Raw genomic sequence first — 17,974 nt, 5'->3', positions numbered from 1 at the left:
TGCCTGCCTGTCTGTCTGCCTGCCCAGAGCACGGCACATAAATAACGCGGGACAGAAAACGTGCACAGACACAAAATAAAACATCCGGTGTATTTTCAAAATAAGACATCCCGTGTTCACGGCGGCTTTCACACCTTGGTGACGTCATTATGGGCGGCGACAGACCGGAAGTCAACAGGTCATTTCACCCCGTTGACACAATGGACGAGATTTTGATTGTGGAGGTCCAAAATAACAGAATAATCTGACCCGTCACGTCCTTTTCATAAAAACACCCATAAAAAGGACGCGGCAGGAGTAAACGGACGGTAAATGACTAATGCGGTCCAATAAACGTCCTCTGGACGGACGCCAGAAACTTTCAACGGCGCTGTGGTTCTGATACAAACTACTACCGGCTGTATCGCGCGATTATGCGTGAATTCGCGAGATCTCGTGAGTCCTCGCCACTCCCGCTGTTCGGCGGAGGACGGAGCCGTTCCGGGGCCGTTCCGGAGCCGTTCCGCATCCAGCGGAATCCCGGGGTCAGGAATCAGGCGGATGTCGCTGTTGGATTTGGTAGTTTCCCACAGCACTCGAACGCAGCATCATAACTGTTTCCATAGCAACGGCTGACAACAGAAGAAGATGGTTTACGGTAAGTGAGAAATAAAAACACAAAAGCTGTTAAAAAAACAGGAATATAAGATATTTTCTGCCTGTTCAGTTTATTTGGCATTTGTTTCCACTTTTATTCCGATAACGATGTTTGTCGGGTTTTCTTTTCGGCGCCACATTCAGTGCGAACGGAGCTAACGGTCGGTTAGCTTAGCTTACTGGTTCCCCAGAACAAAAAGGAATAAAATCAAAATAAATAAACAGATGCTCCATTTCTATTGTCTTCAGCATGACAGCGAGCACTGGCTTCAAAACTTACCAAATATAATGTAAAATAAAGTCAATCATCTGCAGCAGTGGAAATTCAGCTTCATCAGTATGAGTGATGGTACAACTTGGACTACCAATGATATGATTGTTGTCCAGTCACAGAGGACATGGTCCGCCGGAGGGCTGAGCACAACGAAGGTGAGATCTCCTCCCTGGAGGAAGTGTCTCTGCATCAGCAGGACATCCAGAGGATCCAACACCTGGACAGGTGGTGCAGAGACCTGAAGATCCTCTACCTGCAAAACAACCTCATCCCCAGAATAGGTGAGACTTTGATTCCTGGACGTCGAGGCCAGCCATCCCATAATGAGCAGTGATTTTCTGTTTGCTGTGGATACCTGTCAGTGGGCGGGGTGAACCTTTAGTCCTGAAGTTGATGTCGAAGCAGAAAAGAGATCCAGTGTGAGGTTGAGAGAGACTGTGACCTGTAGGGAAGAGGACCAGCTGGTGGAGATAGTGTGATGCTGCTGGGAAATGTTACTTTCACCTCGACCTGGTCCAGACCAAGTCCAGGTCTTCGTGGAAACTGTATTTTGTGATGTCAGGCTTTCTGGTCTCACTGCAACATCATTCAGGAGGTCTGAGGAAACCAGTTCAAGGTGTTGACTCGGCCCCAAATCACCCAGACCTCAGCCCAGTCCAGCATCTGTGGAGGCTCCACTTATATTTAAATTATGAATGTAGACTTTAAGGGGACATGCTTGAGCATCATCTTTTTGCTAATATCTTATTTGTTCTTGTAGAGAATGTTGGTCGCCTGAAGAAACTGGAGTATTTGAATCTGGCCTTGAACAACATTGAAGTTATAGAAAATCTTGAAGGTCAGTATATAAGACAGGGACGTGGTTGTGTTAGTCTGTTTGGTTCTCCATTGCTGAAGATGTGTTTGTTTGTTTTTTTTTTAAATCAAATGTAGATGAATGATGAGTTTAAAGTGTTCTGACAAGTTTGTGCTCATGCTTATTTTTGTATTTTTCAGTTTTTAAGTTAGCTGTCAGTGACTGTTCAGTGTTATATCATTGTTCTCAGGCTGCGAGAGCCTCCAGAAGTTGGACCTGACAGTAAACTTTATCGGTCATCTGAGCAGCGTTGAGTCTCTGACGCACAACATCCACCTCAGAGAGATGTTTCTGGTGGGAAACCCCTGCACTGAGTTTGAGGGCTACAGGCAGTATGTGGTGGCCTCACTGCCCCAACTCCAGGTAGTATCATCTACCTGACCCGCAACCCCCCAACACACACAGAAACAACTCAGAACAAGATGACTTAAGAGTCCAGATAACTGAACGATTGTGTCCTCAGTGGCTAGACGGGACGGAAATCAGCCGGTCAGAGAGGATTCGAGCCTCTCAGGGGCTGGACAGGGTGAGGATGAGAGTCCAGGAGCAGGAGAGGGAATACCTGAGGAGGAGAGCCAAGGAGAGAGAGGACGCAGGAAATAAGGAGAGGAGAGCAGGCTTGGAGGGCCACGGGTCCACAGTGTGAGTACACAGTGTTCTATATCTTTATAATCAATGGATCTGAGATGATCACTCCTGAGCCAACATAAAAAGAACGAGGAAGAAAACCACCAGAGCAGGAAGGAGGTGAGGAGATTCAGTCTGTTCTGTTTTTGTAGTCCGGGGTCGGAGGATAACCAGGAGGTGGAGGAGGACACAAAGTCGCGGCCGCCGAGCGCTGAGATAGACGAGGAGCAGAAGGAGTGGGAGTTCTGGCACACGCCGTGTTCATTCACCCCTGAGTCCCGTCTGGAGGCTCACCGCCACCTGGAGGAGGAGAGGAAGGCCAAGGAGAGGTAAATGGTTTGGTTCTAATCCCTCAGAACAAGGGCCGTGTTGTCCAAAAGGTCATTTCACACCATGAGTCATCTCCAGCCTCAGCAGCCTGACCAGCTGTAAACACACCGACTCTGTTGTGTTCAGTCAGGTGACAGGAAGGAATTACAATTCCTGCTGTGACTTTAACAGAAAAATTCAACAGCAGCAGAGCTGACTGTCACCAGTTCAATTTTAGCCACAGAGTGGCACCATCACACAACAGAGGTCTCACACACACACACACACATACTCACACTGTCCACACACTTTAAGCTGCGTGTGTGTGTGAAGCACTTTGAGTGGCTGATGGGAGTAAAGAAGTGCTGTATAATGTAGCTTCCATTTGCTGTGTAGTTTCTGACACCAACATGTTCAATAAATGTGTTGATTGTAGTGTGTGTGTGTGCGTGCTGAATCACTGCTGATGACATAACTGCTATTCTCTTATTCTATCTTTTACATTCGTATGAACACTCAGACGCTGATGTAACAGACATCAGAGGCCATTTGGAGCTCGGTATCTTCCAGTGAGACAGATATTTTGATAATCGATTCATTGTTTTCTTGCACATTTCTGCACGATCAAGTTTTAATGCTTTTCTTTGTCTCGTCTGATCGTGAAGGGACGATTTCTGGTCCAACTGTTTGAATTTAGCAAGTTATATTTCCTTGTATATCATCTTATTTTTAAAGGTTAATTAATCTGTTGGGAAAAATATGCTGTCCACATACTTGATTCACACAAGGCCAATAAAGGCTGAAACGTGCTGAAGCCACAGGTAAGACTACGTGTTTTGTCTTGTCTTGTCTGACCTCTGCACTCTCAACTGCTCACCAGGGGGCCAGATCAGTCAATCACCTTAATGACCACATGGCTGAGGTCACTGATTTGTTTTCATTTGAGCAGCAAAAATCAGACATAAATATCATGTTTGACTCAGCGTTCTGCAGGGCGGAGGGGCTGGTCCAGGTTCACAGGGTCAGACAAGATTTAGTTCTGATGCCTCACTCATAGGTTTGTGACTAATGAATGAGCCGCTGAGCTGGAAGGTGCCGATAGTCCTGAGTGATTTAGGAGTCAGAAATGGTGGACACTGCAGTGACCCCTGCACCAGAGAAATTTAAATTTAACATAAAACTGCTGGATGTGGAGCCATGGGGACTTCACAGCAAAATACACAACAGTCACATATTAAATATCTCTTGTGAAAATTTGTAGCTTTCATTATCTGTCCAGACTGAGGACACATAAAGGCCGCTGTGCTAACCTAAAAGTGTCAGAGCCTCGACATGAAACACTTCAACTCACCTACAACATTGCCCTTTTTACCTGTCTCCTCACGCCATCAAGGTCTTTAACCAGCAGAAGATCTACCTCCATACACTCTGTGCACACGTCATTCACAGCACAAAAACTGGGGAAGCGTTATGCTCCTCAGCTGGCTTCACTTTCCAGTCCCAGAGTCTCCGTCCAGTTTTAGGGACAGACCGTGGTCACAACTCTTTTGGTGAACCATATCTAAATGTTTAAAGCTTATTAGGGCTGTTGACTTCAAGTGTCGGAGAGTCTTCATGTGTTAGTCAAACTAACAGTGACGTGGACTCCAGCTGGACCTGACCCTGAAGGTTAAACTGTGAGCAGCGTCCACGCTCACAACTCTGACAGGACATAAATGTAGCAGCTCCACTGAAGCGTTTCAGGGCGAAATTGTTGCTGATGTGTTCGTGTTTTCATGTCATCGACGTTGTCAGACTGTTGAGTGGTGTGCCATGTTATTTCTCCTTAAACATGTGTGGCAGAAGAGGTCAGAGGAACTGTGCTTTTTACTGAGCGTGAAGCTGGGAGGACGCCTCCACTCACGTCCAGTCCTGAAATAAGCTGAAAGGACTGTAGGAAATTCCCACCAGCTCTGCAGTACTGACACAGGATTTTACTTTCTTTAATGCTGAAGTATTTCCCATATAGCTGTTAAACCAAATGACAACCCTGCATGATGTCACTCATCAGATTTCCACCTTGTTTTGGTTTTTAGTAGAAACTATTTTTGGAGGAGAAGGTTGATCTGACCTGCACTGTTCTGTATTCTGATTGGCTGGTAGAGCCTGTCAGTCACAGTGTTGTGACCTCACAACTTTAATTTATTCAGGTGTTAATGAGGTGATGATTCTCATCTGCTTTAATTAAAGAACAAAAGCAAGTCTTATAGTCTTAAGATTTGGTCATGCCCCGCCCCCATTTAACCAATCACAGGGAGGCCAGTCATGTGTGTCCACCAATCACAAGGGAGCATGTTTCATGTTGATTGCCGAGTCAGCAAATTATTTGTTAAAATCTAATAAATTATTCCACCCCATCACTAATTAGTGCTCACCCTGAAGGTGACCATCAAGACAGGGAGTTAATTTGGCACACGCGCACAGACAGGCCTACTCTCTGTCAGAACAGTGATGTCAGTTGCACTGATGATCACAACAGACAAACACAACACACAGATTAGTTGTAATTATTTAACTGAGTTACAACTGACACATGACAAACAAAAAGTTCTACCTGAGTTTAGACCTGATTCATTGGTCGTCTGCTGATGGCATCATATCCCCTCTGCCTTTTGTATCTGTGTTGTGTTCTGATGGGAGGGCAGGTGGTTTATTTCCCCCCACTCATGCAGGGTTGAAGATCATGAACCCTGAAGTTGTGTCAGATTGTGTGTGAGCAGTCGTTTGGTTTTGAACACACAGTATCCCTCCAGGCGACGGTCGTTTAGTTTCTCTGTGAATTAAAGCTTGCTCCTCTTTTCAGCCATTGATCTTTCTGACTGCAGTGTCTTTGACCTCTGTCAGTTTGTTGTTGTCGTTGACTTTCACTTCGTTGTGTGTTTATTTTTTATTCTCCGTTCCATGATGTTTTGTGTGACAGATCCATACAACGTGTTGATTTTTCCCCACCTGAAGCCACATCATCACAAATAGCTGAGCAGTGTGCGGCAAATATTTTCAGCTCTGCCTAATCTCCTGCTGGCAGGAAAGTCTTTACACCAGCTCAAAGGTAACTGAGTGTTTGTGTTTGTGTGAGATCAGGTCGATCGGCCGCTTGTTTGCTGCTGCTGGATCTCTGAGTCGTATTTATCATGTCCGTGACACGCTGTATGGCAGTTTATGGTGCATGTTCAGCCTTCGTCACTTGAAATTCTCCAGGAATCAGGCACCTCTCGCTGAAAACCAGAAGAAATCCTCTTTTGTCCAGATAAAGAGTCAGGTTTTACCCCCAGATAAGCCTGATTTGAAGAGACCAAGTGTAATGGCTGAGACGCCAACCGGGGACAGTCCACTTCCTAACCCATATTATAAAAACATCCCAGACCTGCATGCTGTCCAAGCATAAAATCGGGGTGATCTGGCAGTGCCGTTTTTATCGTGTCCTGCGCCTGGCTGTCAGAGCGCTCTGACTTGATGCATGCAGTCATGCCGTCACTGGATTGTCAGGAAAGATGAATTTCCTGCTCCTGAGGTGGATTCTGTGATAAGGCCGACCAGGAGACGGCTCTGTGTTGGTCCGAGAGAAGGGAAGCACCAAATGAGCAGCGGGGCCGACCTGAAAAACTCTGAGCTTCTGGTGGAGGGGGAATGGTTGCTTATACATGGATGGAGTTCACTGACATGGGTATGGATCAACTCTCCAAAATAAAACACTGGTAAAGTAAAAGAATAAATAAGTAGGAATTTTAATATAAATACAAAATATGAATAAAAGATGGACCTTTAATGGAAATTCCTAAACATTTTCTGAAGTAGTAAATAAAAGGACAGTTAAAAATGTCATAAGTTTGTGTCAGAAATCAAGTTTATTGAAGAAAAGATCAGAAAAGGATCCAAGTACAAACTTATCCACAATTCATCTACTAAACTTAATGTTCTGTAAGTTACAAGAGTAAAACTTGGACAAATAGAAATGTTCAGCAGCAGGACACTTATCTGGAAGTTTGTTCACTGTTTTACTTTAATGCAGTGCAGATGAAGACTTTTGTCCCTCTGAACGCGGCTAACTGAAAGCTGTCTGAACACATCGTCCTCACGCCTGGACTCCACAGACCTGTCAGCGCTGATGTCTCCGTGATTCAGCAGTTTGATAGATGCCCCATCACACCCCTTCACAAAAAGGAGCACACGGTGACCGTGGCCTGTTTGCTGGGAGGCAGAGTGATGGAGATGCTGCTTTCAGTTTGATCTTTTGAAGTGGATTCTTCTCCTCTGTCTCACCCTGACTCGTCCCCAACACACACACACACAAAGATTACACACTCTGAAGCCACATGGTAGGAATGTTTTTGGTAAAAGGGTAGTTGGTGTCCCGTGGACTCTGACTGGAGTGCTGCTGATTTCCTTCTGTGTGTTTATCCGTCCATTCTCATCCTCCATCTTTGATAGTGACGTCCAGAGTCATGTCTCTACGTCCGACGCTCCTATTGGCTCCACTGGGTGATGTCACAGCCAATCAGAGTCTCTGGATCAGTCCTGAATGTTTCTGAGTTTATTGTGTTGACAGAATAAAGAGCTGATTTTTCATCGTTAATGAGCAGAACTCCTGATCAGATAAAGACAGAAACGACCCAAACACAGGAGAGGAAACATCCAGTGTGTGTTCTTGTTTTCTGAGCTTCTCTCCCTGATTACTGTGAATAGAGTCTTTATTGAGCCACAGAGAATCAGCTGATTTTTAATATGTGGAGGCTTTGAGACATTTTCCAAATGAAGCCTATGAACAGAACAGCTATACAACGAATTGGACCTCTTGTTCTGAACATATTTCCTCCTCATTCCAGCCTCAGCATCACACTGTGGTGTGTCAGCGGCTCAGCTCCTCAGCACCACTTCGCCTCATTACAGGCCAGCGCTCTAATGAAAGCATGAACTTACCATCCTGGAGTTCAGCAGATTGAAGGCTCAGGGAACACGCTGTCACTCTCATCCTCTCTGCAGCTGATGTACAGCCTCAGAGGTTGCAATGGCCGACCCTCCGCTGAGCACTAAACGCTCGGCCACTGTCTCATTCATCTGCTGCTCGATGAGCTTAATCGATGTGCAGCGTGCGCTGCCCTGCCGTGTCAGGGCCCAGTTAGTGGGGCTGATGGAGAGACCGGCTCCACAGCAGGGAAATGCTCTGAGTTCAAACATACACTCCGAGTCATTTCGGTGATTCATCTGTGGTGCCATTAAAAGGTACATTCAGGTTACACAAGATGTTAGCAGATGATTAAAGTGATCATTGATGGCGTGTCACTGGGGTGGGCGGTTTATTTCATCGTTTTAAGACTCACAAGCTGAAGGGTTTGGAACCAGACGACCAGTTATTGTTTCAGATCAATAAGAGAAAGGATCTGACGAGATGGTCACTCTGGTGTCAGGGAGGCCGATAAGCTGACAAGTGAAGGGGAACTGACCCGGATCTATAAACACTTTGTTTCCTGTTTGTTTGTTTGAGGCTAAAAACGACTTTAGAAATGGATTATCCAGCACGTGTATGTGTGTCCTCTCTCCATTGCACATTGACCTTAGATGCTATAGATGCCCTGTAGATGCTCCTGAAGGGACAGGTGGTTCTCTCCTTCACCCCTCAGACCCCATAACTCTACAACCTGATGCTGTCAGTCCTTCACACACACACACACTATGCTGTTTTCCTGCAGGGAGGGAGAGAAGAAGAAGCCAAAGGCCCCCAGGACCCTGATCACTGCTGATGGACGAGTCCTGAATGTCAACCAGCCCAGGTATGAGCCCATCTTAACAAGCTGCATTTTGTTGTTGTAGATTCTGGCACCCACCTCTGGAAACTTTCCTGCTGAGATCGGCCGAATGTCTGTCAAACATAACACACAACAGCTGCACAAACAACAACACAACGTCAACACAACTCAGTTGTTTTTTCTAGCCGGGTTAGGGTTAGCTTTGTGAGGCTGCAGCTGTGATTGACTGAGGTAGATCGACGGTTCCTCTCGGCTACAGCAGCAAATGCAGCAGAAAGCAACATAATTGTTTTGCTCAGCTACAGCAACAGAACACATCCAATCAGTCGATTCAATCTCAGCCCGGCTCACAGCTTTCAGCTTCCATACACAAGCCTTCATATCTGTGATGTTTTTCCTCTGAGGACCCTGATTACCTTTTCCTCCACCTGCTCCAACGGCTCAGACACTGATGCTGGGAAAAGGCTGTTTGATTCCTTTATTTGCAGCCTTCAGGCCCCCGATCTCTGTAAGTGGTGGTGGTGAGGTCCACCCTGGAATATATAAGCAGGTGAAGGCCTTAAAATGTGGCTGATTTCATTTGTAAGCGGAGGACACACAGAGGTGAGGAATAGATGACTTTGTATGAGCGTGGAGATGCTTCATGGATGTTATGTTTCACTGTCAGTTAATGGCCGCCGTGCCAAGCCCTGTTCTGGTGATCATTGCTGCACAAGCACATTTACTCACCAGCCTGTTAAATACCAACTGTCGAACAGACTTCGATTCAACCTGACTTGTTTTCTCATGTTAAACCTGTTGTATAATCATGGTTGGTATGATGTTTAAGGAGCCATGTTGGTCGATCCACAGCTGGACCAGATCTTTGTGTATTTACAGGCTGGATTTCTCTCTAACTGAGGATGATGACAACAACAGCATTGTGTTAGACTTGGCAGTTTACAGGTAGGAACAATGAGCTCTATGAAAGCACTCTGGTTCAATACATTTCCACTGATTCTAATTTTACAGGACCTCCAACTTTGGGGCACAAGTAATTGTCAAATCTACCTTCACGCTGTTCACATGACTATCGCTGCACTCCTGCACTCCTGTTTTTGTTTGGTGATTGATGCACAGTCCAGTCAACTTGCTGCTCCACAGTTTAGCTAGTAAATACTGACCCGGACCTCCGTGCCGTTCCCTTTAGACACATGGACACCTCCCTGATGGACGTGGATGTTCAGCCAACGTACGCCCGGGTCACCGTCAAAGGAAAGGTACGACGTGGAGCCTGCAATTTGGCTGCAGAGATTTTCATACACTTTTCAAATCTTTGTTGACTTTTACATTTAGAAGTCTGAAATCTGTCTTAAACCTTGAAATGAAGTGATATGGCCGGTTAAGGTCTCAAAGGTCAACTTCACTGCAACATCATCTGGGGAAGGGGAAACTGAACATGTTTCCTGCAGGAAGAAGCGATGAGGCCCTAACTGAAAGACACATCTTCATCTTCAGTCTCCTCACAGTCCTGAAGCAACCTGCTGATGTCATGACCTGGCAGGTCGCTGTGAAGTGATGAAGATGATGCTGGCTGCTCAGCTGGGAGAGACGTGTGATGGATGGAGTTCCAGATTCAGAGCATATAAAAGGCTGTGAGAAGCTGCTGAATCGTCAGCTGTTTATGGATGCAGTTTTTTACAGCAGCTGTGAGCCTGAGACGGTGGTTTGTTTTCTGGTGTGGCAGTTGTCCAGAACAGGACAGACACTTGCTCTCTCTCTCTGGTAGATCCTAAAGTTTATCCTGGAATCACTGAGTTTCCTGCCAAAAGCAGAAGCTTCAGTGTCAGCAAACTGTGTTTATCTTGTGTCAGGTGTTTATTTCCAGCCCTGCATGAGGCCTGCTGAAATGTGACCGTGTTTTTTTGTGAAGGGAGGCTCTGTTCTACATGATGCCAATGACTTGGTGTGTCCAGCCCCCTCAGCAGTAAGGAGCAGACGTGTAGAGGATTTAATCTCCTGCTAACAGACCACAGTGACCTTTAGGCCTGATTAAACAGATGTTTGGCCACTCATAAATTCTGGAAGTGTAATGGTTTTTACTCCTCTCTCTATGTTTTTACTCTCCAGCACGCAAATTATAAACACAGAGTCCTGAATTTCATGGCTCCACTTCAAGCTGCCGCTTGTTTATGGATGGTTGTTTTATGCCAGGGGTCAGCCTGATTGGACGGGTGGGCTGATTTATGCAGTGATACATCAACCCAGGCCTTTAAAATTCCTTCTTAATATGAAGCCATTCAGTGTTGCTGCGTCAACAGAGCGGAGGATTTGTCTGTGAGGTGTGTAAATCACACCCGGGGCCTGAACGGGACTCCTCCTCCTGCACCTGCTGCCTGCACGTTTTCTCCTAAAGTTTTCCTCAGTTTCAAACAACAGCACGTTAAAGAATAAAGTCCCAGTTCACGCTCATTTTTATTCCTCGATTATTCTCCCACATAGATCATTCTGGCTTTTGTAAGATTTTGTCCCAGCGACTGATTGCGGCTGTTCTGAGTTGGACCTATTCTGGTCACCCTCTCAAGTCTTTTCTGGAGAGCGTGCCTAAAAAAAGACCCACTAATGATTAAAGTCATTTGACTCACTGGGACAGCGTCAGTGCCAGATCAGCGCATTAATCTTGCTAATTAAAGTTATGAATAATTTACTCTGCAGATATTTCAGGTGGTTCTGCCTGCTGAAGTGAAGCCGGACAGCTCGACAGCACAGAGGTCCCAAACCACCGGACACCTGGTCCTCAGCATGCCCCGAGTAGGTCTGGCTACACATCACATCAGCCTCACACACCCGAGGCCTGAAAAACTTTAAAGGGTTGACGGAATAAAACTTTTTGTGGATTCATTTTTCCATCTCTTAAAGGCTGTTTTTTATTTCTGTCAATACAGACTAAACGTTCAGCCTCATTTGAACATCATGTCAGTTTGAACTTCACCTTTATGGCTCAGAGGAAGAAACCTGGCTCCATTGTCTGTTCAGAATACAGTCAGCCAATTAGAGCTCCTGTAATTGTTAATGTACTTGTAGTTTTGGGAATATATTCAACAGCGTCTACGTCAGCGGCTCCCAACTAATATATCAACTCACCATGACGTCACCTGTCAGTTTGAGATCTGCTGTTTCGACGCCTCCAGTTTGTGACTTGGCCACCTGCCATTTTGTTAAGTAAAGAAGAATGAAAGTGTACCCACAAATTATCTGCAAACCCCTCCACCTTTGGAGAAAATAAATTCATATACATCTGTTTTGTCGTGTCCTGCAGGTGGCGACATCACAGAAGAAATCAATTCACAAACATCTTTTTAAAGAAAACCTTTAGTCCTGTTTAATTCAGGCTCTTAAACTGCTTTCTGTGATTTGTTTACTGGGGCTGTGTGGTGGTGATCAGGCCTCCTGCCCTCTGAGGATTTAATGAGGAAACAGTTTACAGTGTCTATAAAGAGACACAGGTGCAGATACTGCAGAGTCAGACTTGCCACCATTAATCCTCCGTATGCCTCCTGATACATGCTGCACCAAGATGCCCGTATAGAGAAAAAATCATAAAACTGCAGAAAGTTTTTGAAAAGAATCAGAACCAACAGTTTCTGTGTGTGTGCGCGTATCTTTCAGGCTGAAAGTGAAATCAAAGCCACGAAGACAAAGACCGTCCCACGTCCACCCAGAGCACGTGAGAATAGACGCAGCAGCTCGTCTGGTGACAGCACAAGGTAAAGATTTTCATTCCCTCCACTGCGGACCGTAAAGATGTCTTCATAACGTGGACAGTCTAATCTGACTTTTCACTCACTCTACTGCTGTGCTTCGGAGCCACATGCAGACTTTTCTGTTCTTCAGGACATTTTAAAAAATGTCATCAAGTTAAATATTCTGAATCAACTTAACTTCAGCTTCAACTTCATACATGTGACTCAATAAGGCTCTGTTCACTATAACAGCTGCCACCGGAGCCAATAGGAGCATCCGATGTAGAGACGTGACTCTAGATGTCACTGTCAAAGATGGAGGATGAGAATGGATGGATCAGACTGATCCAGATCTGATCAGTTTCAGATTGGACAGATCAGCTGATTCTGTTTACGGAGGAAAAACTAAAAAAAAAACCATCGAGAGCAGTAAAAGCTGTGAAGATGACAGGAAGGAGGAGACTCTTTTTCCAGTTTGGCTTGGCAAGATTAAGAAAGTCCAGTCTGAAAGAAACAATTATTTACATGAACGCAACTCAGTCTGTCGGACCTGAGACAGCTGAGGGCGGCACTTCATGTTCTCCCACAGTTGACACAGAACAGGAAGCTCTCATTTGGTGTACTGAGTACTCTGAGCGCTGCATGTATCGCTGGCTTCTGGTTGTGTTACCAGGTTAATGTGAGTAAACTGGGTGGTTTGTGTGTTTGTGCGTATCGTCAATGTTGGAGTAAACACAACCTCTGGCTCATCAGGTCCCTGTTGTCCTGATCACAGACACCTGTGGTATCTGAACCACGGATGATTCACGTCATCGGCCGAGTCAACGGCAGCGCTCTGCTGCTGCCAACGCACACAGATAGCCTTGACCGGAGCTGCTGCCCGGGAGGAGGAATCACTCACTCACTGCTGCTATTCTTCTCCACCTTTGAAATCCACTGTGACTGTGATGGAGACAAGGAAAACAGAGCTGAACTTCATACTGTGGAGTTATTTACTGTTAGCTCGTTAAAAAAAAGCCTAATGAGCAAAAGCTCACTTCATTTTGCCTTTTCTGTTTTCCGTTGATGGACTTCCTGTAAAGATTCTCTTAAATATTATTTACTTAGTTTTAATTTCTTTTTTTGTCTTGTCCCTGGTCGTCCTCTGCAGCTCTGTATGTATGATAAAAGATCCCGTTAATCATCCCGGGCTCAGAGTGGCCATAATGAAGGATGAGCATTATGGGAAGTGTGCAGGGTATCAGAAAGTGTTACTGATAGTAGATGGAATAAACCATGAGTTAAAGCCCCCCCCGACTGAGGTCCCTCGGAGCAGCTTCAGCTCTTAATGACCACATTACAACACACTCCGCTCGGTCTCCTCTCCTTGCCCAGGGCTGTGCTCGTCATTACCATTTTATGACCAGGACTCGCTTCATGTCCTTCAGCTGGTCCCATCAAACACAGCGAAGAGCTGCGGCTCAATCCGGCACCCTCAAATTAAACATCCGATAAAAATGCTAAGCTGCTCCTGCAGCAGGCCAAGGTGACAGGGGAGCTCCTGAGTTACTGCATCATTTGGACATGATTAGGGCTGACCTTTAACCCCAGGCTTACCCACAGTTCCTGCATTAAGCCTGTGGCTCGGATGTAAAATGGATCTGAAGGCCATGATTGAATCTGAAATGTCTTTGCTCGACACAAGTCAGGTTGACGTGTGAACAGTATCACAAAGTGGATTAAGAGCATCTTTCTAAACCCACAGACAGTGTCTCCTGTGGTATGGAAAGGTCAAAGGTCAGTATTTAAAGGAGTGGAAATATATCTCTTACGAACAATTATCTTCATTGCGAGTATTTAGTTCAGTTCAGTTCGGTGGCATCATCAGATTTCAGTTTTATCCAACCTACTGCAAAAAACGTGAAAAGTGAAATATCACATTAAAAGTTCTCAAATAAACATTAAATACATGCAGCCCACAGACTGTAAATAAAGACAGAAAGGACGGCTGACGACTTTATTCTCTGAAGCTCCAGTCGTTCAAATGTTGGTGAAGAGGTTCAGATTCAGAATCTCATCCAACACGATTCCCCCTACGAAAGCCAGCAAGCCAAAAAAAGGCGCTTTAAGGCGAGCTGAGTGACCTCTGACCTCCAACGGTCATCCATTTTGTCCCAAGCATATTTATGTGAGTTACATGAGCATATCAAACTAAAATACGGGGATTTCAGAGCAGCAGACAATCCAATATTTTATCCTTTGGAATTTTTAGATTTAGATAATTTCCATTCATCACTTTCCACAAAGATGATGAACATAATCAGTTGTTATTTCTGAGGATGGTCAGACGTGTTGGAAACAGGCCGACAGAGGATTACAGCAAACAGTTGGGCTCTAATTCCCTCGCTCATCCTCCCTCTCTCTTCCAGAGAAGTTTTTGTCATGATGAACTGACATTCCCTGTTAAATGGAACTTTCCATTTCACGTACCAGTGAATTCCTATGATGGTGTTCCCAGCGTTCCCAGCTCTCACATATTAACCTTGTCCATCGACTCCTCCGACCTCCAAGAGTCTGTCCTGTTCGTAACGAACTGACTCGACGCTCGTGTCGCTCAGGGTCAATTTGATTATCACAGTTTACAAAAAATAAATGCTGTGTTCACCGTTCAACCTTTGACACCCCCCCAGTAACTTCACAACAAATGACTTTATCAATATTGCACCATCCACAGTAACGCCAGCCTGCAGCGCTGTCATTAATACCTCCTGTATGATGAGACTTTGCTCGCCGGTCCTCTGGCCTCATTACCTGTGAGATATAATGACCAGCGGGCCTTTGCCTCCTGACCTATTACAAGGAGCCATTTTGGACTTCCCAACCAGGGCGAGCTGAGGAGAGTAGCCCTGGACTAATGACTCCATCCGTCTCCAATATGGAAGTGCTGACCATCAGGTTTACCTGCCCCCCGTTTCCAGCATGAGTGCTGGAGCTAATCTTAGACCAGGCTCAGAGACGTCGTAAATCTTTAACCCTGCACGTCCCCTCCTTTACCTTAGCATGTTTAATATATAAAATGATTTTCAGTTGAAGGCACAGCCTGTAACACCTGGTCTCTCAATCAAAACTAGCATGGGATCATGGGAGTTCTGGTCTTCACTGCCGTCAGCAGCCTTTTGGTTCAAACATATTTTGACTCTGTGACAAAGATGTCTGTGGAGCATCAGCTGATAACAAGGAAACATTATCACAGCATCAAACTCTCTCAACATGACATCAGCCTCTTCTGAGTTCATGCAACTTATTTAGTCCGGTTCTTATCTGAATGAGAGCAGATGGGATCAGATCAGACCAGCGGCAGCTGATTACACTGAGCAGAGCGATAAGTACATTACAACTGAGTTTACCTACAACTAAAATCACACCGCAGTTTAAGGTTAGACGCTTCAGATGCAGGTGGAATCAGGAAGTATTATTTCATGACATAAAAACTGGAACTCTAAATGTACAATTTATTAAGAAACATTTAAACACAGAACTTCTGCTTTTCTCATCAGAAATGACATGATTTGCTTCAAAAACAGTCTTTTTTTAATTAGAGGAATTAAAGGGATTCACCTTCTCTCTGAGCTCTCTGTGTATTAATGCACCACCAGCATGATGAAGAGGCTCCTCCTCCTCCTCCTCCTGCGGCAGTAGCAGCATATTTCATTAATGTAGCTGCACAGCAAATATGAAAGGAGGCGTAAATGGCAGTAAAATGATGCTGTGAAAAGGTGAAAGGTCACAGTCATTAATTAACCAGTTAAACATTAAACATACATAAACACTGATGTCTCTTTTATTTCATCATACACATCATACACATATAAAACACAAACTGCAATCATATATTGAGACATTTAACTGCTCAGTAATCACCAGTAATACATCACTGGTGCTGTCACATTAAATCTGGAAACTTTGACGTCTCTGCACCAAAAATTACGACTCAGATTTATTGACCCTGAACTCAACCTCAGTGTCAGTGTGCTGATCGGGTCCTGATGAGAGGTGACTGCGTGAATGAAACAAACCTGCAACATAAAACAATGAACAAAAACAAATGAACAATGAACAATGAACTAAAACTGAGGCCAGCTCATCCCACAGATGCTGGACTGAGAGAGGAGTTGATTTAAAAGACGTCTTCATTGCTTTCACTCTGCAGAAAAAGTGGTGTCCCTGAACGGTTGGAGGTGGATCCTGGAAAACACATGGCCCTCGACCTCGCCAACATCGTGTCACGTCAGAGCGCCAAAGAAGGACCGCTGGAATCACCCAGAAGGGCTCCTCCTGCCCCCTCAGGCCAGAGCAGCCCCTCCCAGGGGTTCGTGGACGACCCCGACGTCCCCCCGCTCATTTAACTGTCCATAAAGGTCAGCGGAGGAAACTTCTAATACAGCAGGTAGAAATCTGGACATCCAGTCTGTGTTAGAAAGACTCTTATTTAACTTCATGTTTTACTGAAAAAACCAAAAACTAGAAACCACCCAAGTCCTTCATTTAGCTACTGATCATCTCTGAAACCTGAAAAGCAAAGAAAAGACATTTTGTGATATTCATTTTGAATTCCAGACCAGAAGTCCGTTTTTTAATCAAAGAGAGAAAACGTGGTTTTAGTTTGTATTTCTGGACCATTTCAATGTTTAATGTCATAAAAGAGCTCATCCTGTTTGGAAATGTTTGAATGTTTCTGTAAAATCTTTAACACGAATAAAAAACGTGGAGAAAGAACATTTCAGTTCTCGTCAGTTCATCTTCAGACGCAGGATAACTGTGTTCGATTCCCAGATCAGAGTAACAGTAACTTTGACTGGTTCTGATTGAGGATTTGTGAGTTAAACCGTGTTGGTTTCTTAACAGATTTGTTGGTTGAACTCCAGCTGAGAGGAGAAAGTGCAGCGAGAAGAAGGAAAATCAATCAGCCCGGTTGGTTCTGCTTTGCCTGTGGCCCTTTTTGTATTTTGCTTTTTGGACCTTGTTGTTCTTTCTGCAGTTGTGTTTTCCATCCTCAAAGCTCAGAATCTGATTGGGTGTCAGACTGTGATCAGAGAGGCAGCTCCGGGGCCCAGAGAACAGAGGTCCAAACTGATTCAAGCTTCTTCATCTCTCCTTGAAACTCTGCTGAAGTCTCCTCTCTTTTTACTTTTCTCTGAGTTGTCACTGGGAGCGCTCGGAGGTCATGACTCCATCCCTCCCTCCTCCCTGAGCGTCTTTAACAACACTGCACGGCCTTGAGAGATCATGCTGGCGTCGGTCCATTTTTCCTCCTGACAGCTCCACTGTTCTCTCATCATCCAGCTTTCTATATTTGGATGCGGCTCACTTCGTCCCGGAGGTTTTCATGTCCGCGGCCGTCCAGAGATGTTTCTCCTGTATAATCTCACTGCTGTCTGAGAATCCAGATCTGAATCTGAGGACGTGACAGTTCTAATCTCTTTGTTTAACTGTTTCCTGCTGCTGAGCAGCAGATTCCTGCCACACAGCCAAGAGTCACAACTGAAATCAGGACCACGAACACAGAAGATCTGCTTTAGTGAAAGGCAAATCATGAACAAACTCTTTTATATATTTACACTTTCCTTTAAAGGTCAACGTTGAAATCTTGAAGACGTTTCCAACCAAAAACCTGATTAAAATTTCTCCTTAAGGCAGCAGCCTTCACTCATCTCCAACACAGACTACGGGGACTGACTCACCGTTGTGCCAACAGCGTTATTAGCCCTGCTGAAACAGAAAAAATGAG

The 17,974-nt window shown here is 45.1% G+C and overlaps 1 protein-coding gene across 1 annotated transcript; it reads left to right on the top strand.

Annotated features, from left to right (window-relative positions):
- Positions 1 to 92: 92 nt before the first annotated feature.
- Positions 93 to 16,871, top strand: dnaaf11 (dynein axonemal assembly factor 11). Its single transcript, XM_029524339.1, has 12 exons — positions 93 to 637; positions 1,024 to 1,191; positions 1,671 to 1,748; positions 1,957 to 2,129; positions 2,230 to 2,408; positions 2,546 to 2,722; positions 8,429 to 8,509; positions 9,365 to 9,430; positions 9,675 to 9,744; positions 11,180 to 11,275; positions 12,134 to 12,231; positions 16,397 to 16,871. The coding sequence occupies exons 1-12, from the start codon at positions 628 to 630 to the stop codon at positions 16,590 to 16,592; spliced, it is 1,392 nt and encodes a 463-aa protein (XP_029380199.1). The 5' UTR covers positions 93 to 627; the 3' UTR covers positions 16,593 to 16,871.
- The last annotated feature ends 1,103 nt before the right edge of the window (positions 16,872 to 17,974 follow it).

Source organism: Echeneis naucrates, chromosome 17, assembly GCF_900963305.1.
Source record: "Echeneis naucrates chromosome 17, fEcheNa1.1, whole genome shotgun sequence".
Lineage (NCBI taxonomy): Eukaryota > Metazoa > Chordata > Actinopteri > Carangiformes > Echeneidae > Echeneis > Echeneis naucrates.
Note: the sequence above shows the minus strand (reverse complement) of the source record. Positions and strands in the feature narration are given on the sequence as shown.